Here is a 27,143-nt window from a genome sequence, read left to right as displayed (position 1 = left end):
GCCAGGTAGAGAGCTATTCCAGAACCGATAATGTATTCAATGGATGTAGCCAGCACTGAATCCCAGAGCACACAGCAGAAATTGTGATCAGAGTTCAACAGCTTCACGGAGTAAGTATGGCAATTCCCTTAGTGCACCTAAGCTAAAGGGACAGCTATTCAATTTTTCACTAACCAGACTATTAAATTTTACTACCTAAACCATGAAAGTTGTTTTGATGCAAGACAGGCAGTAACTCGGTTAAACAAGAGTGGGAGAGGCAAGAAAACAGAAGATTTTATAATCCCAACTAATGCAAGATGAACTCCACGTGTCTCTGTGGTTTTTTTTTTTTTTTTCAGCATGATCAGATGACAAAAGCTAGGAGGAGTTCCAGGAACTCAAAACAAATGCACAAGGCTATGCACACATACACGCTGCAGTCCTGTCCTGGAGAATTACTATTTCAGTAGACATGGTTAAATAAAAATGAACGAAGAGAGACAGAGGACCGAAGAAGGTAAGATGTTTTTTTGCAGCCCACTAATAACACAATCATAGGGCCAGGAACAGCACAGCTCCTACCTCTCAGTTTATTATTCACCTACTAAACTATACAGACCTTAAAGCATAAACCAGCCCAGATCTAGTCACATACAGTATCTCAAGAGCACGAGCTCTCTGTCATGACCAAGCATATAAATGTTTTATGTCTGCCACAGAAGAAAACAACGTAAAATTGGAGTGAGGGCCAAAGAGTCAATTGAACTACACATAATGGAACAGCAAAACTGACATCCAGAAATATGTCCCTTCACCTACACCAGTACAAGAATATAAATATTGACATTACTACGTGTGTCACCATTCATGGACCTAAATAAGAATAAGAAAAGACCACACAATCAGATCAGTCATCTAAGTCCAGTATCTAAGAGTCACTGTATCGTTAGGGGAGAATGGAAGAGAAGAAGAATATAAAATATTTCCAGCCCAACACTTCCAGCCTTCCCTTTCCCCCTTCAGCCACCTTATGGTTGGACCAGATGATCCTAGAGGTCTTTTCCAGGCTTTATGTTTCTATGATTCTGGTTGGGATGCCTCTCATCAGATGTGATTTCTGTGTATTTAGTAACTTCCAATGGATTTCCCTATTGTCACCCACTGAATGCCTGACAAAGCAGTGTAAAGTGAAACAATTCCACAAAGTTCAAATTTCTTTTGTTTTGAAATTAGCTCCTCCTAGTCTTTTCTGAAGCCATTTGGTCCACCAATGTAAACAAGTGTATTTACTTCCCTTGTAAAAGTAAGCAAGAAACCTCACTTATTACTTACTTCACTGAAGTTTAAGAATTGAGTTGCATACGGCTTACAAGAGACCTACTATTCTCTTATTAAGCTTACCTACCTTCAATAAATCAAACCATAAATTCTACAAATTCAGACACAAGCAGTGAATCCAAGATTTGTCTTTGTTTTCTCCTTTTTTGCTGGTGTTCTTTTTCATGTAAGATCACATATCATTGCATAAGAAATGCAAGACAAGCAACATTTTCATAGATACCTACCACAAGTCACACATTTGAGAGGATAAGGGTTTTGTATTTTCCATGGTTCACACACTTTATTTCTAACAGAACAGACTATTATGGCAGCTGTGCGTTTGACAGTGTGTGGAAGCTTTAATAAAATCTAAACCTAGGTTGTCTACTTACTATTTGTGATTTCCTTGGCATTGGTGCTGGTGGCTGGATCTGTGCCAAAGTATTCACTGTAGAACCAGTTTGTGTTACTGGGATCTCACACACAGAAGAAGATTCTCCTGCTGCTAAGGCAAGTAAAATGATTAAATCCTAGGCATGCTTTCAAAAAAAGAAAAAAGCAAGAGCAATGATACAAATTGCAACCAAGTTCATTATTCTTAATTAGAGAATACAAAGGATCATGTATACCATGAGTATTTCATCTTTAATGTCGTTCTTTTTTTACACTGAGTGTGGCATTCCTACCCTTTTCCTTACCAAAGAAGGCCTCTTTTCCCAAAAAGAATTACCTAAGACCTTTAATATCACAGTTACACTGAGAAAAGCTATAAGATAAATGACTAAGAGAAAAAAAGCCTATAAAACAGATGACACCAGAACCAAATTTCCCATTTCCCCACCCATTCTCTACAGACTGAAGACTTTTAGAACTTTTCTTTCCTAATAAATCCCATCCTTATCAAGATGCTGTACCCTTCACAGGAGACTTCTGGCACATTCTGATAATGATTTGCAAATTTCAGCTCTGTGGAAATGTTGAAGGGAAATAAAAAAGAATTAAAGTACGAACCAATAAACATAACAGTGGAAGAATAGAGTGGGTAGAAGAACTTCCACTAAAACCACTACAAAAGCAGGATCAATTTGCAATTTCATTAATTAGATGTGATGTATGAAGTTTCATTTTAAAACTACAATCACATTTTTCTGTGCAAAAATGTATTTTGGCCTTGCCTGTTGCCTCATATATGACGCATGTAAACGAGAGTGAACTAATTAAAACTTTCATACTGCATCCTCTCTTTGAATGTGTGGGGGGGGTAGGTGAGTTGAGATGACATCAGGAAAGCTAAAGTCCAGCTGGAATTGAAGCTGGCCAGGGATGTCAGACAAGGAGAACGGTTTCTGTAAGCACATGTGTGACAAAAGGAAGGCTAAGGAAAATGTGGACCCACTGCTAAGGAGAAGAAAAAACGCCAGGTACCAGGCTGTGCTGGGGGCCATGCAGTTAGAAGCAGCTCTGCAGAAAAGGACCTGGAGGGCCTGGCTGCACATGAGCCAGCAGCGTGCCCTTGCTGCAAAGACAGCTACTGGTATCTTGGGTTGTGTTAGGCAAAGTATCACCAGCGGGTTGAGGGAGGTGATCCTTCCCCTCTTGAGTAGGGCTGGTGAGGCCACACATGGGGTGCTGTGTCCAGTTCTGGGCTCCCCAGTACAAAGGAAACGTGGACATACTGGAAAGAGTTCAACAAAAGGCCACAAAAATGATTAAAGCATTGGAGCATCTCTCATAGGAGGAAAGGCTGAGAGAGCAGGGATTGTTTAGCCTAGAAAAAAGAAGGCTGAGGAAGAATCTCATCAATGTGTACAAAAATCTGAAGGAAGGGTGCAAAGACAACAGAGCCAGGCTCTTTTCACTGGTGCCAAGTAACAGGACAAGAGACAATGGACACAAACTGAAACATGGGAGGTGCTCTCTGAGCATCAGGAAACACTTGTTGTTGATTTTTCTTTTTTTTAAACTGTGTGGGTGATGAAGCATTAGCACAGACTGCTCAGAAAGGTTGTGGAGTCTTCTTCCCTGGAAGACCTTGCAAACTCATTCAGGCATGGTCCTGGGCAATACCCTGTGAGCAGGGATCTGGACCAGATGACTTTCTGAGGTCCTTTCCAACCTCAACCATTCTGTGATTCTTGCTACATAGTTCCACTGCTGACATAATTGTCCCCAACTCATGCAGAAAAGCTTTAAGCATAAGGGCCTACACAATCAAAAAAAGAAACAAAAATGCTGGTACTGATTGTGTTTAAATGTACAAGGTAAACTGAAAACACTCTCCTTTAGGCTGTAATAACAATAGCTTAATTACAGTAAAATAAATCTCTAAAGCATAATTACCAGTTTGTTGTAGAGACCCAAGTCCTCTAGACTGCCCTTTGTTTGCTAAGCCAGATGACTTCTCAGTCCTGTTCAAAAAAAAATAAAATTAGAAAATTTTCCATTTAAGAAACAAACAAGAACTCAAACCACAAGAATTCAGACTATTTTCCAAATTATAAAATTCTTGTAACATCTTCAGTATATTTCAGTGTCTGGTATTTTAAAATATTAGTTTGTTTCCCTATTTCTGAGCAGGCCAATGGTAAACTGCACCTTATCTAAAAATGTGAGGCAGAAGAATTACATACATTCAATTTCTGCAGTTTGTACAAAGCTGATTTTCTTTCCCTAAGTTCTGAAGTTCTTAACATTACTTTTTAAAAATTCTTTGGTGTGCTTTGTTAAAAATATGTATCGTGTACATTATAGCAAACTTCAGGAAGTTGCTTCTCCCTTTTACAATTGCATGTATATGCAATTAACAGGCTAGAAAGGAAACTCAATGGTTGCTTGCTTCTTTCACTCACAAAGCATCAACCATGTGTATTATCTCACATATACATATATCTGTACTTGCTAACCATCTAGGCTTGCATAAACGATACTCTACCAAATATTCAGTGTCTAAGAATCCAGAATTTCCCAAGACAATTTACTAACATATCTCACTATGCTTACTTTGGGAAAACTTTCCATAGTGTCTACATTATTGTTGTCACAACTTAGAAGTTTTCTTTTTAGAGCCACCATGAGACGTAAAAAGGAGTGGAGTGATGCAGTACTTTATATGGACAGACCTGCATCTGTGCTCCAATTTATTTATTTATTTATTTTTAAGGATGAGAGACTCTCACTTCTTCCAAACTTTTATCACAGGTCATATTTTCTAGACTTCTTATTATTGATATTCTCTGGTTTTGGCCTTACTACTTTGTATCTTTATTTTAATTCAATAACCAAGACTGAATACAGTAGTCCAGCTGAGACATTATTGATGTTGAGCCAATCGGAATAAGTAACTCCTAAATTTTACAGGTCATAATCAAACAACACTCTTTCTCTTTGCCTCTTCCACAACAGCATGAGTCTTCTTATTTACGATTCACCATGTCTTTGCAGATTCTTCTCTTGAAGACTTTTGCTTAACCATACTTAGCTGTTCTCCATACGCCATTTTTGTAGTTGGCTGTTCTTCAGTACCAAGTGTTGCTTACTAAACAACACTCCTCTTCTTCCCAGACTACTACTAGCTTTTCAAGGCTAGTTTAAATATAATCCTATTCACTAGTACATTTGTCACTTGTAACATCTTACAAATTTAAAGATCATATTCTCTATTCCAAGTCTCAACTCCTTCCATGAATGAAAATACTGAATGGAACTGAACAGAGGATAAGCATGTGAACAACAAATGGCACATTCAGACAGTAATATTCCCTTATCTCTTGTTATTAGAAGAAAATTAGAAATGGATTATTCTTTGTGCCTTATTTCCATCAGGGCTAAGCATTCTGTAGATACTGTAAAAGTTATAAAACATTAAATTGCTAGGCTGTTCTGTTTTTACCATGGGAATCCTTGTAATCTGCTCCCTCAGTATCTGTCTTCTGTTCAGTCATATATGTTAGAACATATCACTGGCAAAGACTGCATGTGTTATAGATGACTTGCATGTTATATACCATAAAACTGAGAAGTTAATCATTATGAAATACATGCATTAAGTACTAAAATGGCATCAGTTACCCAGAAATAGGCTTTCTTTGAGAGATTCGACTAGGAGGTTGTGGGGGCAGTGGTGGTGGGGTTGGCTTGGTTTGTGGAGGAGCTGGTTGCTGTTTTGATTGCTGGTTCAAAGCTTCCATAATGCTGGCTGTCTTTGCCACTGGAGGCGGTGGTGCTGGAGAAAGCACATCTATGGAAAAAAGTTAGACAATGAAAAGGAATTAGACTTCTAGTTACCATTTTGTCTCTTGGGTTCTCATCCACAGGTCTTCCTGTTACAGGATTTAGCTTCATCAAAGAAAAATGCTTTACTACTTGTTATCAATAACTTAAAACATGAAGTTATCCTTCCATTGGAAGGGTGACCTCTTTGGAAAGAGGTTTACGTTTTGTTTCACCTACTCAAGATCAGAGAGCTCACAAATACTCCAATTCATCAAAGCATTAAAGTACAAGCAAAGAAAATTCTCAAGTGTTACCAAAGTCATTCTGATCTAACATTTTCAAGAATATGACTATATTTAGAGTGATGTTGTTGTTTGCTCAATCAAGGCCTTCAGTTGGTGTTTTATGGAAAAGTATTTGAGCAAGTGTCTGAGAAATTTTGTTTAGAGAAAATTCTTTTTAAAAATCCTGTTATAATTAATATTTAGTCAACGAAACTTTACATTATATTGAATAATTAATTAAATTTCTATTGAATTCTTGAAACCAACACAACAGCAGCTGGCAATGCATTAAAACATCCTTTTTACACTCTTACAATCTTCAAGAATTATGCACAATGTGGAGACATAGCCCCAGGCCTATATGTAACACTTATTTTTACAGCTCACTGGTGAGATATGCATCATTAAAACTACATATCAAAGTGGAAAGCTCTTTAGCTCTAGTAATAGCTACTACCTTGCATTGACCCTTCACTATACCATGCACTGAAATTTCAGAGAAGACAGTTCATACTAAGTTACTGGATGGGAACGATAGGCCGAAGCTACAGTCACCAAAAGAGGAAATATGAGTTGTGAAAATGGAAAAATAAGCCAACTATGATTAGATACAGCAGAAGGGAAAACAGGGGAAAGTGGAAACATACTTGTAGATGTTACACGCAATGGCGGCACAGGGGGATGAATAGCTGGTGGATCAGATGAAGATCTCTGCCTGCTTATACTGTCCACTCCTAAAGAATTTGTCTTCCACATTGTATTAGATGAAGAAATTGTCTGAATACCACTGCCAAGAACTGAAGGCTGGACTAAAAAGAGAGGAAAATACTGTATTATTATTATTACTTACCCTAAGCACAAAGTGTTAACATTCACACCCGTGCTTTTAAAAATGGTGCAGCTACACACTACAAACACTACATTCACAAAATAATTTGTTCATATTCAGAACCACTGCCACCTTGCAGGAATGCCAGAGCAGAAATCAGAGTCCACGTAAAATTACATGGACGTAAAATTACATGGAAGTTTCTGGTTGAAGTCTTACTAACTTTTTACCCTAAAGTTTGTCTCCAGTCATTACTTTAAAATATGTTAACACTTGAAAAGCAGACATTTCTTAACAAGTAGAGAAGGCACATCTTGCTACCCTCTTTAATCCCTGACTGATAGCTGTAATTATTGCAGGTAGTCCAAGGAAAGGACCTCACCTTGGGTATTAGCAGACATTGCTGACTCAAAGTGAAACAGCAGTTTTGATTTGGAATCGACATAAAACTGAATTTCACCCAAACAAGAAGCTCTGACAACTAGTCATGAAACTAGTATCAGTTACAAGGTACTGCTTCCTCAGGGCTTCCTAAACGATTCCAGTCTTAGGCTAAAGAGCTGCATCTCCATTTTATAAAAACACTATAGATTTTCACCATGAGGCCAACATTTTGCACTTCTCATGTCATGTTTCCCTACTCAGAGCATGAGCATCATATTAAGAAAAGATGAAACAGAGTAAGGTATGAATAAATATCAGGTTGCAGGGAGAAGTGTACAAGGCTCAAAAGACTTGGAGAACAGCTTAAAGCTAAGAGGATAAAGGAGTAACAATAATACATCATAAGCAAACCAACAACAATATCAGCAATCAACAAGAACCTGAGATCGGTGACGCTATCATAGCTTTTAACTGAAATATAAAATAATAGGCTACTATATTGCTGGAGTAAAAAGAATATGAGTTAATAACCTCTCTGAGCCAGGCAGCATGCTTTCTTGGTGGGAGTTGTACTATTTTGGTGCCAAAAAGTCTGGGGTTGTGAGTGAACTTAAAATGACACCATTTCCAGTGTCATTTAATCAAGGGCAGTGGGTGAAATAGCATTGTTTGCCGTGGGTAAAATAACATCAAAGGGTAAGAGAGTCTTTTTAACTCTCCAGCTGTATTAATTTAGGGGTAGTATCTAACAGTTAAACAGATAGTAAAAGCTCCTTCACAGACAAAAAGCCCAAGAAACTAGGTGAATTTTCCTGTTTGGTGGGGGAAGCATTCCTTTTTGTCAGGTAAAATGACATTAAATTGAGACTTCATGCAAAAATGTTAGATGAAAGGAATCCCACCTTGGTTAAGGAACTTAGTTTTATATGCTGCTAAACTTCTCCCAGTTTCACACCACCCTTTCGAAGTAGGGCAACACCATGCTGTTCTATTGTTCCCTCTTTTTTTTCTTTTTTCTTTGTTCCCTCAAGACAACATATTTGTATTCGACTTCCGTGCTGCAGCCATTCCTGTGGGACCAACAACTGACTTTTCATATTATACAAATGTTCAGTTTGCAATCTCAGGCATGGTCATTGTTGTATGGAGGTATTTTAACCTCTGTGTAGTGCTTCCAAAGGCAGACATTCCTCATATATGCCTAGAACATGACCCACTCTTATCTCCTGATGTGGAGTCTGAATCACAGGAGGATAGAAAATCGTGTGTTTACACAGCCATCTTTTTGGAATTTAACATTCCATAAATTTAGCATACATGAGAGATGCTGATTAATAAAGGTATGAAGCAATAAAGCACACTGAATGTGTACTGCATAAAGATAACCTGTACAAATTTCTCTACACTTCTCCACCATGATCCAAACAGATTAGATATGAACATAAGAATGAGGTTTACAGTGTCAGCTTCAATGGTAGATTTTGCAAGCACATGTTTCTGAACTGGGATGAGACCAGTACGTTTTTCATTGTTCAGCTAGTCACCTGCAGTTACATTTTCAGTCAGCTAACAGCTGTGTAATTTATCCAGTTCTTCGCATCGTGAACCTCATACTTTGTTCCATTTTATTTCATCAACCTTGAAGCACGTTTCTAATAAGAAAGGACTTTGCGACGTTAAAATCTCTCACATTCTGCATAGACTCTCCATTTTCCCAGGTATTAAAATCATTTTCTGCAGCAGCCAAATGCTGTGGAAATTTTACATGTTTAAATTTTCACTCTGACAATGACATCTTAAAGTATCTGAAGTGTGAAAAGATGGAATACAATCAAAAAGTACTTGCTGAACTAAATCCATTGCAGCCCTCCTTCTAGTAAGTTGTTTAACTTTATTGAGGTTTCATGGGCATTGCTTTTCCACACACTGTTGTGTACTTTCTTGCGGGTACACTGAAAATCAAACCCAGAATTGGTTGTGCAGATTAACTTCAAGTATTCAAGATGAAGTCATTGATAAACTATTCCAATACTTACCTGTGCAATATAATGCTAAAAGAAAACTTAAAAACATAACGAAAAAACGATCCCATTCTTCTAACATACAGTGTTGTTTTCCAGTGTTAATACCTTTGCCAATATTCCTTGGAGGTAGAGGAGGTGCACTGCTTGTAACAGGTACTGCAGGCTGAATGGGAGGTGGACTGCCGCTGAGTATTGCTCCATACGTTTCGTTCTGTAATATACTTGGCATAAATCCTCTTTGCTTATCCTTAGCAATGTTCGCTGCATCTCTTGCCAACGATGCTACATTAGGCTGAAGTTGGTTTGATCCCAGCTGATAGAAGCTGACGGGCCTGTCCTCTCTCCGATTAGGACTGGGTTGCTTAAACACAATAACAAAAGCACTCACTGATACCACATTATTTCTACTCGCTTTATTTATTAATGGGAAGTTCTTAGCTTCTAGACAGTAAAGATGGCTTCTAAAATGCATTTTTATTGCTGCAAATACATAATCTAGAATCTACATTCCACCTTCTTCAAGACAAAAGTGTGCATAAGATATTACTGTATCCTATATATACACAGGGCTATGCTGCTATAGATAATATAGGCAATATAAATATTCAGACCAGAGCAAGGAAAGTTTTCCTGCAGAAAACCACCAGGTAATATTTTCAAAGACACAGAAACAACTGAGGAACCTAAGCCTCATCCAGCAGTGTTCAGCCCAAAATAGATTACAATCAACTCAAAACCAGAACAACACTGCACCCAAGTACTCTACCTGTAGCTCAAGCTACAACACATTAGGAGCCCAACCTTCTCATGAACTCTTTTTAGCTCACTAGTATCACAGGAGCAGTTAGCGAGATTACTTTAATTGGCAGCTGGGACGGAACATTGCTCAACCCCTGCACATTATGAAATGAGCTCTAATTAGTTGTCTTTGAGATTTGCAGCAAGTCATCTGTTCGCTATGCACACTTAGCATTATTTTTCCTGTTTCAACAGCAAGCATGATAATTATTGTTATCAAATGATAATTAAAATAGCTAGAGTTATAAGTTCATATGGCTAGTGCAGGAGTGGGTTGCAACATTCCATAGTTCAGAGAGCATAAATATGTCTTCAGAAATAGCTTTAGATAAACACATAACTGATGTACTGGCTGTATGAAATTAAAATAACCATTTAGAGTAAAAGCATTTGGGCAGAATAGATTTACACCAACAGTATCATGAATAAGCAATCAATTTTTCTCTAAATATATCCAGTGTCCACTCTGGATAGATCATTTAGGACCTTTAGACATGTTCCAGCACAGTGTAATAGCTCAAAGACTTACCAGAATGATGTACATGACAGCCAGCCACATCAATCCCCACCTTTACTTTGGTTTAGCAGACTCACTCCTCACTGGCTGACTCTCCCCCTTCCCTGACCTCTCCACTGTCTTGGCTCTGGTATGCACTTCAGCCCATGCTTGCTTCTGCTTTCTAAACCATCAGAAATTTTTGTTTTGTTTTCTTGACTTAGGTTTTCACTGGTTTAACAAACTGAAACAGCTTGATAAAGGGTCAAACGTGTGCCAGAATGGAGGCAAAAGATGAGCTAGGACCTGGCAGCAGAAACCAGTTGTATTGTTCTAGCCTTCTTTCAGGTTAGGTTTGCTTTTCTGCAATTTCAGAAGCTGCCAAGTTCAGAAGCTACCCTTTCTGACAAAGGCAACAAAATCTTGTCAATTGTTTTACCTGAAAGAGACAAGCCTAATATACTGATGCCTGTAAACACAACTCTGATGTGATCCTAAGCACCAGCAGTATTCACCAGTGCATTCAATGTAGTCACAGACACTAGTCTGTGATTAATAGTCCTTACTCTTCTTTCAAAAGTCCCTGTAGTATAAGCCTATTAATAGCAGGCAGTGAAGTAGCAGTTTCATTACTTCAGCCTCAATGCTGAGTAGCAAATAAGTTCTTACACAAGGTGGAACTCAAGGGACGGACCAAAAAAAGAACACAACTGCAGAAGGCAACTAGCAACAATAAAGGAAATGAAGAAAAAACAAATAAAAAATAAAAATAAAAATTTAGAGTGTCCTATAAAGGCACTGATTTGATAAACAGCTAGTTGTACAGTACATAAAATGTTTTAGATCAAAAAACAAAACAAAACAAAAAAAAAAACACACCACAACATACCAGAAGGTTTCAAGCTGCTTTATCAAAAAGATCATCATTATTACTATTATAAACTGGATGGTGACACAATATACAGGAGTAGATAAATGGAGGGATATACTATAAAAACTCACCCAGAACTGGATTTAACAGCTCACAGACTACAGATCCTTGCACAGATACCAAAATTCTCCAGAGAAATCTTAAGAAAATTCTCAGAATGTAGCAATTATGCTTTGAAAGGGATGGCTCATGACATTTATTTTACTTTTTGTAGCTAAATCCAGTGAAAGTCAAGAGTTAGAGGTAATAGCTCTCTCAGATTAAGGACATAAGACATGGGAAAAGAACCCCATGCAGACAGGATATCACAAAAGGGATAAAAAAAAAAAAAGTGTTCACCATTTTTCAGTGTTGTACAGGTATCAAAACTTGGTAGTTTGTTCCCTGTCTGCATGCTTAGGTGTTTAAATACTTTTTTTTTTTTTTTTTAAAGTTGGTGCTTAGAATAGGAAAATTTGTATTTTTTTTTAATGTAATGAAGTTCCTATGCTACCAGAATACTTTGTCATGTGACTACTTGTAATATGACCTTCCTTGGAGATATTAAAAAATCAAATAGATATAGTCCTGGGCAACTGCTTCTAAATGACCCTGCTTAAGTAGTGTGGTTGGACCAGATGACCTCCAGAGGTCCCTTCCAACCTCAGCCATTCTGTGGCATCCTGTGACCCAGTAGCACCACACCAACTCCAGAGGTACAAAACATCCATTAAGGTACAAAAACAGAGAAGAACAAAAATATTTGTAGAGGAAGATTCAGAATTAAGACCCAGGCCTGCTATTAGTGAACATGCCTAATTTAATGCAAAAGTTTAGCACCACTGAAGACAAGTCAATGCATGATTTGTTCCAAAATTAGAGGCAGCGACTAGAGCTTTCTCACAAAAATGAGGAGATACTGTAAGGTACCTGCCCTTGTACTGGCAATTTTCCTAGCTTATGGTATTTCTGCTTGATGATCAGGAGGTCTAAATATTCCTGATGCGTTGAAACAATAACAACTACTATACTATGTGTATATTGAGTCTGTTAAGAAAAAAAAATCACATCTGGCTAATTGCAATCTGATTATAACCACATGTTCATTTTTTTTTTCATGTATTTTATATTAAACAGGAAATTTAAGATAAACAGAAAGTAAAATTTGAGCTATTTAATTTTATTATTGATTGTCATTTTGCAATGCCTTAATACCTACATTAAGGAGTTGTGTTGAGATTGTTACGAACATTGTATTTACAGAGATATATGCACAGAAAATTAACAGCGTTCTGATACAAACCTGTAGCTTTTCATCCATATCATCATCACTTTCATCAAGATCTTCGTGGAGTAATCGCCATTCATATTCTACATGCACATGAGAATTAAATCTTCCAGACAGTGCTTGAGTAAGCTGAGGAACAAAAGATGACTGTTGACACTACTGGTATGTGCAGTACTTACTTTTAAAACAACATACTTTAAAACTAAAAATGCACACAGAATGAACCTTGGTTTCTAGGTACAAACATTACCTTTATTTTAGAAAACAATCTTCAGTAATGTGGAAAGCAACTGCACTGCAGTGAGTTCAAAGAATGAAGCTCCACCCAAACACAACAGAACTAAATCAAAAGCAACGAGCCTTTTCACTACCCATTGCAGGCCCATTCTCCATTTTTTGACAAGAAACACCACATCCTACTTGTTTCAGTTTAGAAATTGCAGGTGACTGAAATTAACTGCAATGGCAGGTTTTTGATACAGGCTCGCTAATCAAGGAACCTTGACCCCATCAATCCATTTTTCTTGTTTACTAAAAGTACTGATGAACTTTGTTTCTGTGGCCTTCATCCATAAGAAGTATGGTGATTTGATTTCAACAGGATGTCAGACATAAAACTTTGTGGATTTGAGGCCAATGTCTCAAACAGAATCATGCTCTGGCACCAGGAAGTTAAGCATTTCCAAAGCATCTAAGAAAAAATATAATTTTCTTCGTAGAAGCACATAACTTGATTGTTTTTTCTAAGCAGAAGCTTATTCTGTCTGGAATACATTTGTTAAATATTCAACTGTAAACCACTGAACATTCAGGCATGATTCTGCTTATAAATGCACAAAGATATGGAAAGATGCAACACTTACCAGCTCTTCACAGTGAGTATGTTTTAAGCGTTTAGCTATATCAAGTGGCGTCTCTCCTGATTCATTAGCTATATTACACCAAGAAAAGAAAGTTAGGATAATAGGAGTCATCATTAATCTGTCCATTATTAAAGACAGAGATATACTTGCAGATACATAGCGAACTACTACACCAACACACTCTAAAATTAATCTGTTTCCTCCACATGGAGATCCAACTAATACCAGCCCTCTGAACATGAGGATCAGTAGCAACTTCACATGCCACATATATGGAATGATAGCCATAAAAGAGCAGTATATAATTAGGCAACAAGACAGCAGTTGAAAACCTTGGTACATACTTAATGTTACACTTGCTTTTAAACGAATTTAGGCCTAAGTCAACTTTAAATTTGGAATGAACAATGAATATTTATTTATTTTTTTAATTATGGTATTATTCATAAAATTATGTTAAACAACTGAGGTGAAAATGCACTCACTTTTCTCTACCTGCAGCAGTTACAAATATGAAATTGAACATTACCCTTTTACCTATTTCAATTGAAGCTTTCCCTCTCAGCAGCAATTTGAGGCACTCAACATTGTCCGTCAGACAGCAGTAGTGCAGGGCTGTGCTACCTTTACATGTCTGCTTGTCTAGATTGCCACTATTGGAGTACAGGAAAGAAGAGGAAAATTGATTAAAATAAGGTTCGTTCCTACTCTGAATTAGTAAACCTCTCTCATTACACGATTTTCAAAGAATAATATTAGATTTGCAAATACTAGAATTAGTTTTAGATACTACTTGATGGAAATGCAGCAAGGGAAACAATTTAATAGTTTTCAGTATACCTACCTGTTCTGCACTAAAAAGTCAACTATATGGAGGGATGTCCGATCAACGGATCTAACAGCAAGGTGAAGTGCTGTTTCATCTTGTTCCTAAGAATAAAATAAAAACCACATTGGTTTCTTCTGATTTACAGAGAAGCAAAAATTTTAATAAGGCATAAATTAGATCTATTAAAGTATTTCATTTCAAATTATTCCAACATGTTACCATTAAAATATCTCTTGCAAAGCCTTTGTTCTTTCCCTTTTGTTCTTTTGAAGTAAATAAACAAATGAGTTCAAAAAAACAAATAGATTATTGAAAAAATAACGTTTAAAAACATTTTAACTATTACAGTATCTGGAAACAATGTTAGATTAAAAACTTTAGTAGCTTCTTTTGCTACAATTAAATTACAGCATTAAAGAGACAAACGTTCAGAACAGCATTTCAAACCTTAGCCTCAAATAAGTTCTTTTTATTATGAAAGCATACTGAACTTTTTAACATTTTTTTTTTCTAATAAAAATTACCACACTTACATGCCCATTGGCCAGTGGAATTTTTTCTGTGAGATCCACACCGTCAGCATATACTTGGACTAACCCAAAAATGTCTCTTGACTTGACAGCTTCACAAAGGGCATGCAATTTAGCTGCATTGTCAGCGTGCTTTTTCCTTGCATATTTTCTCTCAATATACTTGGCAGTAATATAATCTTTTCTTGCATTCCTGAAATTGAATATAATTTACTTTTTATAATTTTTAGCAGAAGATGGTTAGAATTTCCATAAGTACATGCAAGTCATTTGAAATAAAATCTGAGAAAGACTGTAGTTCTCATTCATTGTCATTTTTCTTTTTAAATATGCATGTAAGACATGGAGTCTCATATTTCCAGTATGAGATGGAACTAGAATATGGACACACACCATAAATTTTCCCCTCTGAATTCTGGTGTAATACCGAGATCAAGAATACTCAGCTTTACACACAGAAAATACATCAAAACTTCATGATCCTGGTTTGCTAACAGCAGCTTACAGGTTGATGCTTTGGATCTGTATTCACAGCAGTGGCTACATTCTGCAAAGCAACTGTTCACCACAGCTATAACAGATAGGGAGAACGTAGCAGAGTTTTTAGTTTCACCTCTAAATTGAGGTGAAACCTATCGCTTAGTACACTTGAATCAGTACGTGACTTACCACTTCTGCTGTTAATACACAACTAGCAAGCACCTATTCCTTTTCCCATCACTCTGCGACAGGATCTGGCATGCATCTCACAAGCATAACTGCTTACCAGCTCTTGGGATTTACACAACATTGCACAGAAGGTATCTGACAAAGCCAAAATTTATCATCTAGATAATCTGAAGAATAATAGACTGAATTAATGGATAGCTCTTGTTCCTAAAGCAGAGGATGATATTCCTTTCTGGTTTTAAAAAGTGTCTGTTTTCACATTCTTATTTAATGAAAAAAACACAAATTTGATATACAGGTTTTTCAAAGTACATGAATGTCTCATTTTTGAAATGTCTCATTTTTGAAAGTATTTTAAGCTATGGATTTAGCATCCAGTAATCTTTTTACTATTTTTAATTATTAATATATTTTATATGATTATTGATAGAAGCAATCAAAAAATATTAAAACTGTAGTATTAATAATAAATAAAATTGTATTAAAATTGTCAGAATGGTGCAAGTCTGGATAACATAAAATCAGTTTCATCCAAAGCCATTTCTTCTAGGTTTGTTTCTGCATTATTTACCACCTCTCTTATGACAGCATAGGATGCAGCCAAGCCAGCAGCTGTCCTTGCTGTGTCTTTGCTATCACAGTTCAGTGTTCTTGAGGAATTAAATGTTCTCTTATTACTCTGTAGTTATGGACTGAAGTCCTAGGAAGGGTCTCTACATAGGAGGTGTTCAGTACCTTTCAGGGAAAATGTATACTTCATTCTCATTTCTATTTTGTGTTTAAAAAGCACAAAACAAATAGAGTTGATTTTAATCTCTATTTTTGTGCCCTTGTGCATCTTTAAAATTCGCAAGAAATTGTATTTAATTTCTTCCTGTCCCACAAATCATGATCGAGAGAGCTGGTAACATAATCCCAGCTATTACTGAAGGTATGATCAGATAAAGTTCAATAAAAGAGCAAAGCATCAAGAAAATAAAAAAATATATATTCCTTGGGTATAAGGTTATATCTAAGGTATTACAAATTTTCCATGGCATGCTGGTGCAAACCATGAGGGGACAAGCCATTAGCAATGTCAAATTTAATGCCTGCCTTTTTCAGAAGTAGTGGCTTTTTACTTACATATCACTGCTTGGATTAGGTTTTATCATCTCATCAACTGGCAGACAGAATTCCATAATCTCATTAAACCCAGCATTCCCAATATTCTTTGCAAGCTGTCAAAAACAAAACAAAACAAAAAAAACATCCACAACTCACTTAACAAATATGTTTGGTTATTTGTAACACACATGCTAGGAGGAGGACAAGGGAAAACAGGATTTGGGACTTTTGGTTTCTGATTCTTAGTTCTGCTATTATACCAGTGACCATGAACAAACCCTTCTGGACAAGTTTTCAGCTGAGATTCAACACCCAAACTAGTAACTGAAGAATCAAGACAATAGTCTCCATAATAAATGTAAGATACTTAGTGCTGTGTGAGAACACACATGAATTGTGACAGAGCAGCTGATATGTGGTAGCTTCTTTGTGTAGCAAAGCCACATACAATTTCTTCTTTTGAGGATTAATTATTTAACATTTTTAGGAGACAACTTTCATGGAGTATTTGCGAACTCCTTCAATTTTTAATCTAAGAGATATTTTAAAAAGAATACAGCTGTTTGACAGCCAAGGGTAAAAATAAACAAAACAAAACAAAAAAAAACAACCACCACCAAAAACCTTGAAAGCAAAAAATATTAAGCCTTTATTAATTTGAATTCTGAGATCAGGCAAAGTTTACAGCAAGTCACTATGTTCTGGGAGGCTCCCATAATCTGGAGGAATTACAATTCCTTAAATAAGGTTTATCAGGAGGCAACTTTCAAGACTGGAACTATATATAAAGTGACAAAAATATAGTTGTGTTGGAAGTATTTTATCGTACTATTTGTAAGACAATAAAAGCTATTTCATTACCAAAAGTTCAGATGTTCCCAGCACATCTAATGTAAGTGATTGCATTCTGGAATAGTGAACACCAAGTTCTCTATGGATTCCTGAGCATTCAATGCAAGTTAGAATTCCCAAATTTGTTGAAAGCCAGGTAGGATCTGAAACGAAAAGCACCCACAGAATTAAAATTAATACATGTAATGGCTTCATTCTAGAAAACATAATTTTTACAGAATTTCATTTCTGTGTATAAGATTATTGTACATAAATTATCCGATTTTAGTATTTATGCCTTTTTGCCTTTACTTTGTCTCTGCTGGGAAACACAAACCAGGATTTATTTATTTATTTATTTATTTTTAATAGTGAAAGAAGCAAAAATGCACTTTTAAAATTTGTATGCGCTTGCATGTGCATGTGTCAAAGGCAACTACCCCTAAGGGAGCTGCTCAAATAGTCTAGTTTGTCTTTCTCCACACTTTCAAGAACTTTTTTGTTATTTATTTATTTATTTATTTATTTTTACAAACACCAATATTATGGTGTCACAATCTCAATCAGGGGTTATAGGTGCAATCCAAACTAACATAATGTTGTCTGGAGTTTTTTATTTTGTATTTCAAGTACAGACTTTAGACTATGTGAAGCAGCAGTGATTATGAAATATACACACAGCACCATACTACAGTGAGTTCTCACTCAACTATTGCGAAGATAACAACGCTCATCCCTCTCTTTAATTACCCTTCCTTGTCTTTTTTACCCAGTATTTTGCATTCTTGCTATAACATTCCCTCGTTTTCCAGTCAAAGAAGTCATTTACGGAGATTTTGGCAACTTGACATTTATTCATTTGATAAAGGTGTGGTAGTAGCTATTTAGAATCTTCTTCTTTAAAGATAGCAGAATTGACTCTTCTCATAGTTTTATACAGTATCTATTGCTGAAAATTATTATTGATTTATAAAATGCATACTGGTTTAGAACGTTTTCAGCTACAGCATAAAATCCAAAAAGCCTAAGTCTTGCAGTGTCTCTGTAACATAAAATTACACTGAGAACTGCAGGAATTTAAAAATAATTTGAAGAGGATTAAAGTAGAAATGAATTGATCAACAAAACCAAAACCAATGCTCCAAAACACAGTCAGCAGATGCATTCTTTTCCAGTAAGTGCAGTCTTAGACCATCTCCTGGCTCACTCTCAAAGTCAAATATAAAAAGATTAAAAAAAATATATGGTACATTAGGAAAATGCCTTGAGTATCTTACTGCCTTACTTGCCCAAGTATTATGTAAATTTGGTAATATGTGGGCTAATAAAGTAAGTTAAATTGATTTATATCAGCAAAAGTTACAATTAGCAAAATACATAGGAGAAAAATAAGCTTTTCGGTATCTTTTCTCCCCACTGAAAATATGCACATAAAAAAAAAAAATCAATCTTACTAAAGCAGCATAATGGAATTGTTAGCATATTCTACAGTGTACAATCTTTGTGAAATAAGGAGTAAAAGAGAAAGCATAAAATATCAGCTTAAACACTCTCATGATACATAGAATTTTTACCAATTAGAAATATGCTTAATAGAGTCACCTTGTGCTCCACAGTCACAACACACATCATTTCCAGTCATCCTCTGGACTTCAGATATAATTTCTTTTGTCAGTTCCTGGACAATATTATTTTCTCCTGTGTTATCATCTCCTTTGAATGCATTATTTAAAGCTTCCTCTTTGCTGTTTTGTAGAACTGATGTCCATCTAAAATGGCAGTAATATTTTGCTATTAAATGTTTCGGCACTTCTAAAGTTCACGGTAACATCTCAGAAGGATACCAGTATCAGAAACAAGTTTAGCAAAGTAACTCACATTTGACATTCCTGTTCATCCTCTGCTTGAAAGTGGTACGTCCTGTCATCTGCACAATAAATAATTCATGTACAGATTAAAAAACTGGTTTTGCAGAAAACTCTTGGAAAAAATCTAAGATTTATGGGTGTTTGACTCCTAGGGTCTCTAGTCTCATCACTGGGGCACTGACAGCCAAAAAGTCTATTCAGCAAGTTTCACTTGCACTGGGTACAGTTAGTTCATCTGTGTTTACACAAGGTGGCTTGTTGCTCTTTACACAGAAACCTTTCTTTAGTGCTGTGATTTTATTACTCAAGCAGTGGGAGAGTGTAGTTATTTTCCCACATTCTAGATATAACCTCAGTAATCATAAGTCTAAAGTTCTGCTGATGGCAAGGAGGGGAGTGTCTAAAATATAGACTCCTTATTTGAGGTCATCTGTGAATATAAGAAAGGTTTCAAGTTTCCAAACGAGCTCTTCAACCACAATAATCAAAAAAAGGCAAAACAAACTTGTCAGGCTCAAAGACGCAATCAAGATAAAGACACAGTCAGGATAAGCCCTAGGCTTTTCCAATTAAATCAAACACAGAAAGCGTGGTTTAAGCCTTCTTTTGATCCTGTACAAAGTTATAACTTCCTAAGATGATCAGCTCTGACATTTTCCATAAGAAGAGTGATGTCACAGCAAAAATATTGTTACCCTGTTATATGGTGGCACAAAATGATATAGGAGTACTTGGAGTAAACAAAGCTCTATAAAAAAGTAGTCTTCCAAAGAGATGTAGTTAGTTTGCATTATGCTAAGATGCATGAAATGGTAAACTGCCCTAGAAAGGGCATTTTACAAAGACTTTATTTTATTTTAGCATTTTCTAAATGCTAAAATATTTAAGTTGATTATTGACACACCTTCAGAAATAATGCAAACCCCTTTGATATTAACTGTAAAAGTAAAAAGAAGTAAACAACAAACCTACGTGATATGAGGTCAAAACATTTTTTCTCCTCTGGATTTGTTTTCACTTGGCAGGTTAACAGATTGAGCTTTGCTGGAGGTCGGTTAGCCTATTTGAAGATAAAACAAGACAAGTTTTAGTATACTCGTACTGACAGAGTCCTGCAGTCCAAAAACATGGGATAACATCTGACCGGCCAAGAAGACTTGACAAATGGCTGCTACCTCAGCTTTTAAGGTATCCAGGTTTTGATTTATGCTTTCTTCTGGTTTGTAAACTGTTTTCTTATATTTGGCTATTTTGTTCACTGATAACTGGATAAATGCTAGAATTTTGAAAGGGGGGAGAGGTGATAGCACCTTAACTGTCACTACTTTGATCACCTTACCAGTAATATTTATCTCAAACAGTCAGGTATAACAAAAAGACATACAGCTTATTTTAATTTAAGTTTTAAAAAGTTAGTCATCTCGGTTTTCAATAATCAGTGAAGAAAGGGAAAGACTCAGCAGACATTTAATCCCAATCAGCCTTCCAAACTGAAAGAAAAAACAAGTTTGCATAAAGAAGTCTCGCAACAAACTAAGCTGATGCAGTTCATTATCAAAAAATGTAGTTAAGCAGAATATTGTATTTCATAGGGATATATGCTTTCTAGTTAAGTTCATCCCACCTACTTCAGTTCCTTACTGAATAAAACGTGGCAGTGTTTTATTAAGAGTAGAATGAATAAGCAAATTTCATTTTGAAATAGTCTCATAAAGGCTACAAAGACTTTTCAAACAGCAATTCTGCACTAATCTCTTCTTTCCCTTAGCCTGCCTGTCTACCGATCTGGGGTAGGACCTAGAAAGACGTTATGTTTGCAACCTTGACTTGAGGGATTAGGAATTAAGAAATCACTATTGTAAAGACCAAAATATACATAAACACATTACCACGCTTAATGTTGTGTTCTAACCTTTTTAATCTATCAAGCTGCTAAGACAAGATTTAATCACCTAAGAACAAAAATTATCAAATGAAGCTGAACTGTCGCATAATGATAAGTAATTTGCAATGAATAATAAATGTAGATCTTCTTAAACTCTTCTAAATTTGCAGATGAAAACATTTCATTCAAAAAGAAGGGAGAACAAGTCTGAGGCGTACCGATTTCCTAAAAACAATCCGATAAAATGATGTAGCTGGCAGAAAAAGGATAACAACATCATTATATTGCAAGACCAGGAAAAGATCAAAACCAGGGAGGAACATAAGGAAAACAATCACATATTCTTTTTTTTTCTTTTAAATGTCACAGCGTCCTTGAAAAACAACATGCTCGTGCTTTGCCCAGCATAGCCAGCAGACAAAGTCATTCATGCTTTGAAACAACAAACCTGCAGGTCATTTGCTGGGCTATGTCAACCAAATTGTACCCATGAGAGGTTTTGGAAGCAGTAAGATGACAACTAATTGACAACCACATTGTATTCTCTGCCTAGCAAGTAGCTTTTTGAATTCCAGACATTCCTTTTAGCAGTAAAAGGGCACGCAGTTTTCATTATTTTAGCCTACAAACAGCAAGAGCTCTTTGAAACTAGAAGTATGCAAGAAAACATCTCGGAAACGCCAACTTGGGCCTATTTTCTTGGTTATGTTTAAATATACTTAACAGTCATAGCAATACAGTTTCCAGCGTTTCAATTTTAAATATATTTGTTGTCTAAGAAGTCTCCAGAAGCTGCCTATAATGAAAATATAAAATAAAGCAAACAAAAATCAAAATATAAGCATTTGTTAAAGAAGCCACCAGGCAGCTAGCATGTATTTTTCTCACAGACTGTATGAGAACGTAAAAATGTACGTAAATTCTGGTTAAGAAAGAATCCACCTGCTGGAAACTATAGAAGAGTCCCCAGGACTTCAGAGCTGAAGTTCAAAGAGGATCTAACTCATTTTCTCTAACTTGTGAAATATGAAGCTGTAAGTGGACCCACCAAAATGTTTCAGAGAGGTCTGGAGGCCCAATACACAGAGACCTCTTCTCTTTGAACAGCAGAGCACAGCATAACAATTCTGTATCGGTATTTCAGTACCAGTGGAAATGACTGCAACAACTTAAAACACATCCTGGGCCAACGTGACAGTTTTGGAATGCAGCCGTATTTCAAAGCCTGTCAACTGAGAACCTCCTTAACCCTCTAAGAGAGTCAATATTAACAACAGTATTAAAAAGAAAAAAACACCCACAAACAAACAAACCAAAATTAAAACCGTCATGTTAACATTTGGCTGTTATCACCACATCCATCCTCCTATCCTGCAGCCACATAACAGGCTCCCCATGCCCACTACTCGGTGAGCAACACGTTTCCATCCCATGGCAGATGTTCCTCAGGGGACAAGTCAGAGCCTCGGGATAAAGAGAGGCGAGGCTGTATAAATCTCTTAGACATTGTAGGCTGTTCCAGAATTTGGCAAGACACTAGAAGTAGGGAATGGTAGCAAATGTGTAACTGCTATGAAATTCTGTTTGAAATCTCTGGGCTTTGTTCTCTGGTCTCTGACTGGAGAAATAAACTTCAGACTGCTACCAAATTTTTGGACATCCACATTAACACACCAGTGCCCGGAAAAGATGTGCTGCCAGCCCTCATGCATGCAGACCCCAGCATGAACTCCTGTTCCTTCCTGGAAAAACTGTCCCCCTCCATCCACCAAAAGGACTTATCCTGCGTTACATCCAACAAGCAACACATGCAGGAATCACAAAGTTTGGCTTCTGACACCATCCTGAGCAGTTCCGTGATACAGAGCTGATTTTTTTTTCCAGATACCACAGTGACTTACTAAGAATCAATAGATTAAATCTGACTCTTCTGTGCTCAGACTGTCCCATGAATCATAATGGTAGATTAAAGTTTCCAGAAGTAAAAAACAACCAAAAAGATTCCTTGATAAGAACATTCTCATATTTCTTTTTCTTTGCAGACAACCAGCAAATATCATTTAAGCTCCTGAAAATCAAATCAACTTTGTGAAATCCAAGGTTCTGCAAATGTAAGTTTTTCCTTGATCCAGAAACCACTTACAAATTCCTATTTATATTGTTCAGTTGGCTTCTATCTTGTTTTTTTTTTTCAACCACTGATGTTAAATTGCAGTCAGGTAGATGTCACAAATTTGCCAATTGCTAATAATTACACAAAGGAGCAGTGTCTATTTTTCAGTCAATTTTTATCTCCTGCATTGCTCCATGAATGCTAATTGCTTTGAAGCTTTTAGCTGTCTGAAAAGATACTTTCTGCACAGATGCTGATATAGACATGTTCAGCATTACAGCTAGGTGAGAACAAATCATATTCTCCCCGTTTGCATCAGGAGAGCACTTGGCAGGGAAATTTAAGTCAGAATACAGCACCTGGAACTGCCTGAAGATGGCTGCTCTAGAAACTAACCAAAGAATCCCAGTCCTTCATACAAATCTGAGAGGCTACAAGACCAAAGAAGTCCATGAAGAAAAGGTAGCCTTTAAAGGAAAGGGACTTACAATTTGTATTTAATAAGGCAAACAAAACTGACAACTTAATTTTTGAGAGATGGTTCATTTTGATGAACAGCTGGGAAAAGATAATGACATGTCATATTTTAGAGACCAGGAAATATCAGCCCTGACAATGCTTGGAAATCAATGTTATTGCTTCAAAAGTCTCAGAGGGTACTCAGAGCAGCCCAAAAAATCCTTAAGAAACAGAAATTGTCTCCACCCTTTTCAATGCCTATGAGTTGAGCATTGATTTTTGCACAAAACTGCCATCAATACATAAGGAGAAATTAAGCAAATGAGTAAAAAGTGAAGTAAATTTTAAAATGAGATGGCATTCCCTTATTTATTTTTTTTTATTATAAAAAGATCAAGACCAAACTTGTGAAACCTACACAGCTAAACCTGCATTTAAGCATCTACCTTAAGCAACTGATTTCCAGCTACAGTTCCACGGATCTGCTTCTAAAAGTGTCTGACCATCTGGTAGACAACTTATAAAAAGAACAGAAGAGTATCTTGACAGAACTCCGTAAGTGCACTTGGATTAAAAATCTGCTCCACAAGTGGATGTTGTAACCTCTGCCAGCTCTGAGCTGCCCTAGCTCCACTCCTCCTGGTCCCACTAAAGCAAGTCCAGTGCCAAGTCCATTTGCAGCACATGCAGACTCTGGTACAGAAATACCAACAGATTCTTCTCTAACAAAGACACACTCACACACAGTCAAATGGGGATAAACTGGTGGACAGTCCCAAAATTATAATGACTCTGCTTTGCAGGCCTGTTTTCGCATTCCTCTTTAGTTCCTGGTTGTCAATTCAGAAAGCAAGAGCTTGTGGCTAGATGCACAAATGAGAGATTGATTCATTTTTGCTGCCAGGGTCAACTTGTAGTTATAGCAACAGGCATAACAGGATGAAGAACAGAAGGGTTCATAAGAGGAGCAAGAAACGGGACTGTTTATTGGACAAAGAATGGGAAATACTGTCACTGAGCTGATTTTTGCCTTAAGAAATTTCAGAAAGTTTTGAGAGCGCAACATAAAAAGAGGAAGGTTAATGGAAAGGGAAAAGAGCTGAGTTCAAAGCCAAGAATAAAAACTACGCAAGTATAAATTCTGAAAGCAGGAAACTTAAAAAATTAAAGTAGAAAGTATTACAAGTTTGTTAACATGTTGCAAATGTATGAAAGAGGGGATTCTAATGCCCTCTCATCTTTCCGGTAGAATTTGCCTTCAAAGATAATTTTCTCCAACATCTGCTCTCCAGGAAAGTTACCTTCTTACACATTACCATAGAGAAACAAGTCTGGGGGAGAAATGAGATTCAGTATCCTTTCAGATTGTCTTCTAAATATAAAGTTGTTTCAACCGTATGTAAAAGATGGCTTAATGCCCAACCCTATCTTTCCACATGCCGGAGTTCGAATTTGTATTTTTAGATAGTCTGGTAAAACATGAACAGCTTATATGAACAAAATGAGCCCTTAAAAAAGCAATTTTTTTCCATTAGCATCATTAGCATTAAAGCAGCTGTATTTTTAGATACTGTGTATGTCTTGATATATTTCTGAAAGATTGCCTTAAAAATATGTACCCATCACATTGAAAGCACGGCATCAGGAATGCAGCTAATTCCAAATTACAAATATAGACCAGCATAGTTTGTCTTTTTTTTGTATTAGCAACCATGTACATAAAATATTGTAAACAAATACTTACTGTACCATGGGAAATTGTAAGAAAACCATTTTTAACTGAGCACTTCCTTTTCTGCCACACTTTTCTGATTCTGGTTTAAAGGGAAAAAAAAAAAAAAAAAAGAACGACTCAGTTTTTATAATATTATTACATCATTTTGCTCTTAAGACCTTTTTTTTTTTTTTTCCCCTCTCAGTGGAGTCCAGCAGTACTTACCCATCACTTTTCTTGTACAGGCTACCATTTCGTTCAGTGCCATGTTCTTTGTTTCCCTGAGGCTGATGTAAACTGTAAGCTGTACTCTGACGAATCTGAGAATCCTGAAACATAAAGAACAGCAATTTGTAATGCATTCCACATTTTCAACCAAAATATCTCTCTTACTAATGAGCTTCAGAGCCCTTCCTCCTGCTCTAATCCTACAGACCAAACGAAGCACATTTTTCCTCCTCAGTGAGAAGAACAAAATCCATCTCTTTTTTGGATGGCAAAAAAACCCTTAAGAAATAAGCATTATCAGCACCTGCTAAAATCCCCTTGCTTTCATTTAGCTTTGCTGCTGCCTTTATATCTATTTTTAATCTGAACAGTAACTGAGCAGCTGGCTTTCCAACTCATGCGAACGCTGCTGTATATAAACACTAGAAATTATTATTACCTGCAATTCCTAGTGCATCCTTCTGTTGTTAAATAATAATAATAATAAACACAAATAAATTGAAAGTGGTTTTTCCTGGTAGAAACTGAGCTGTGTTATTTGTTTTGAAAAGCAGGAGAGTTACTAGAAACATGGTTCAGGAGGCACTCAGGAATTAGTAGAAAAAATTTTAGAAGTTATTTCTTAATAGTAACTTAAAACAAACCGAATTATATCAAACAACATAGAATGATGTGACTGAAAATGACAGGGATTAAACTAAGCTGCTGTCACTGCTCTCAGAACTACCCAGATGCAGGACTCACTGCTGCGAGAGTCCGACTCCTTGAAAAATATCAGCCTCACAGCAAGGGATCTGATGGGTCATGCTGTCTTAGCAGCAGCAGCATGATGGAGAGAACTTTTCAATGCATACACTAATGATGACTAATATTTATAAAATTTATTTTCTTTTCTATACAGGTGTAATACACCTTAGTTATAGGTGGCAGAAAACACAGGTATAGTGGAAAAAATACCTCAAAGAAAACAGCTCACTGAGATGACTGAGCTAATCTAGACAAACACTTAAGAACTATTATGAAATAAACATAGTAATTTGATAAAAATGCTCCTTTGTAAGAAGATGAGTCAGTATGTCTCAGATATGCTACGAGTATGGTCACAAGATACTTCAGTCTGTAAATCCAGAGTGTACACATGATAAAGTAAAATATATAGGAATATAAAAAGTACGAGTTTAGAAGATTTCTCTCTAATTACAATTTGATTCATACACTTCATTAGGCTAGATATAAGGCTTATCTCTGGATTTAAGTGAGGAAAAAAGCAAACAACTAAAACTAAGAACAAGCTTGGGCCATGCCCTTCCCCAGGAGCGCCAGCACAGATGAAGTGCTGCACCTTTATGAGCTCCAGCAGCACATTCTTGTTGTCCCAGCTCCTGCTGCAGCCACAGCTGCCCAGGATCCTCCCCAGCAGTAATGGCAAGGCACAACAGGTCAGAGACGTGGTAGGGACAGAGCCACCACCTAGGAGCCCTGCTCGGTGCACTTACAGCTCCACAGCTGCAGGACGTCAG

General features: G+C 36.6%; 1 protein-coding gene across 5 annotated transcripts in view; it reads right to left on the bottom strand.

The window, feature by feature from the left end:
* The window catches only part of ASAP2 (ArfGAP with SH3 domain, ankyrin repeat and PH domain 2), an 82,503-nt gene that overhangs the window by 3,712 nt on the left and 51,648 nt on the right, over nt 1–27,143 (bottom strand). For 4 of the 5 annotated variants that reach the window (XM_032184331.1, XM_032184328.1, XM_032184330.1 and 1 more), the window contains 17 exons: nt 25,621–25,724; nt 25,426–25,495; nt 20,197–20,284; nt 19,235–19,283; nt 18,959–19,125; nt 17,387–17,520; nt 16,544–16,638; nt 14,753–14,942; nt 14,235–14,320; nt 13,928–14,043; nt 13,391–13,458; nt 12,543–12,656; nt 9,141–9,396; nt 6,446–6,607; nt 5,371–5,539; nt 3,643–3,710; nt 1,695–1,807 (listed from right to left, as the gene is read on the bottom strand). In XM_032184331.1, the coding sequence (XP_032040222.1) occupies nt 1,695–1,807; nt 3,643–3,710; nt 5,371–5,539; nt 6,446–6,607; nt 9,141–9,396; nt 12,543–12,656; nt 13,391–13,458; nt 13,928–14,043; nt 14,235–14,320; nt 14,753–14,942; nt 16,544–16,638; nt 17,387–17,520; nt 18,959–19,125; nt 19,235–19,283; nt 20,197–20,284; nt 25,426–25,495; nt 25,621–25,724 (2,049 nt within the window). The remainder of the gene's footprint in view (nt 1–1,694; nt 1,808–3,642; nt 3,711–5,370; nt 5,540–6,445; nt 6,608–9,140; nt 9,397–12,542; nt 12,657–13,390; nt 13,459–13,927; nt 14,044–14,234; nt 14,321–14,752; nt 14,943–16,543; nt 16,639–17,386; nt 17,521–18,958; nt 19,126–19,234; nt 19,284–20,196; nt 20,285–25,425; nt 25,496–25,620; nt 25,725–27,143) is intronic. The other variant, XM_032184327.1, reaches the window with a different exon arrangement.

Source organism: Aythya fuligula, chromosome 3, assembly GCF_009819795.1.
Source record: "Aythya fuligula isolate bAytFul2 chromosome 3, bAytFul2.pri, whole genome shotgun sequence".
Lineage (NCBI taxonomy): Eukaryota > Metazoa > Chordata > Aves > Anseriformes > Anatidae > Aythya > Aythya fuligula.
The sequence above is the reverse complement of the archived record's forward strand: the minus strand, read 5'-3'. Positions and strand labels throughout refer to the sequence as shown.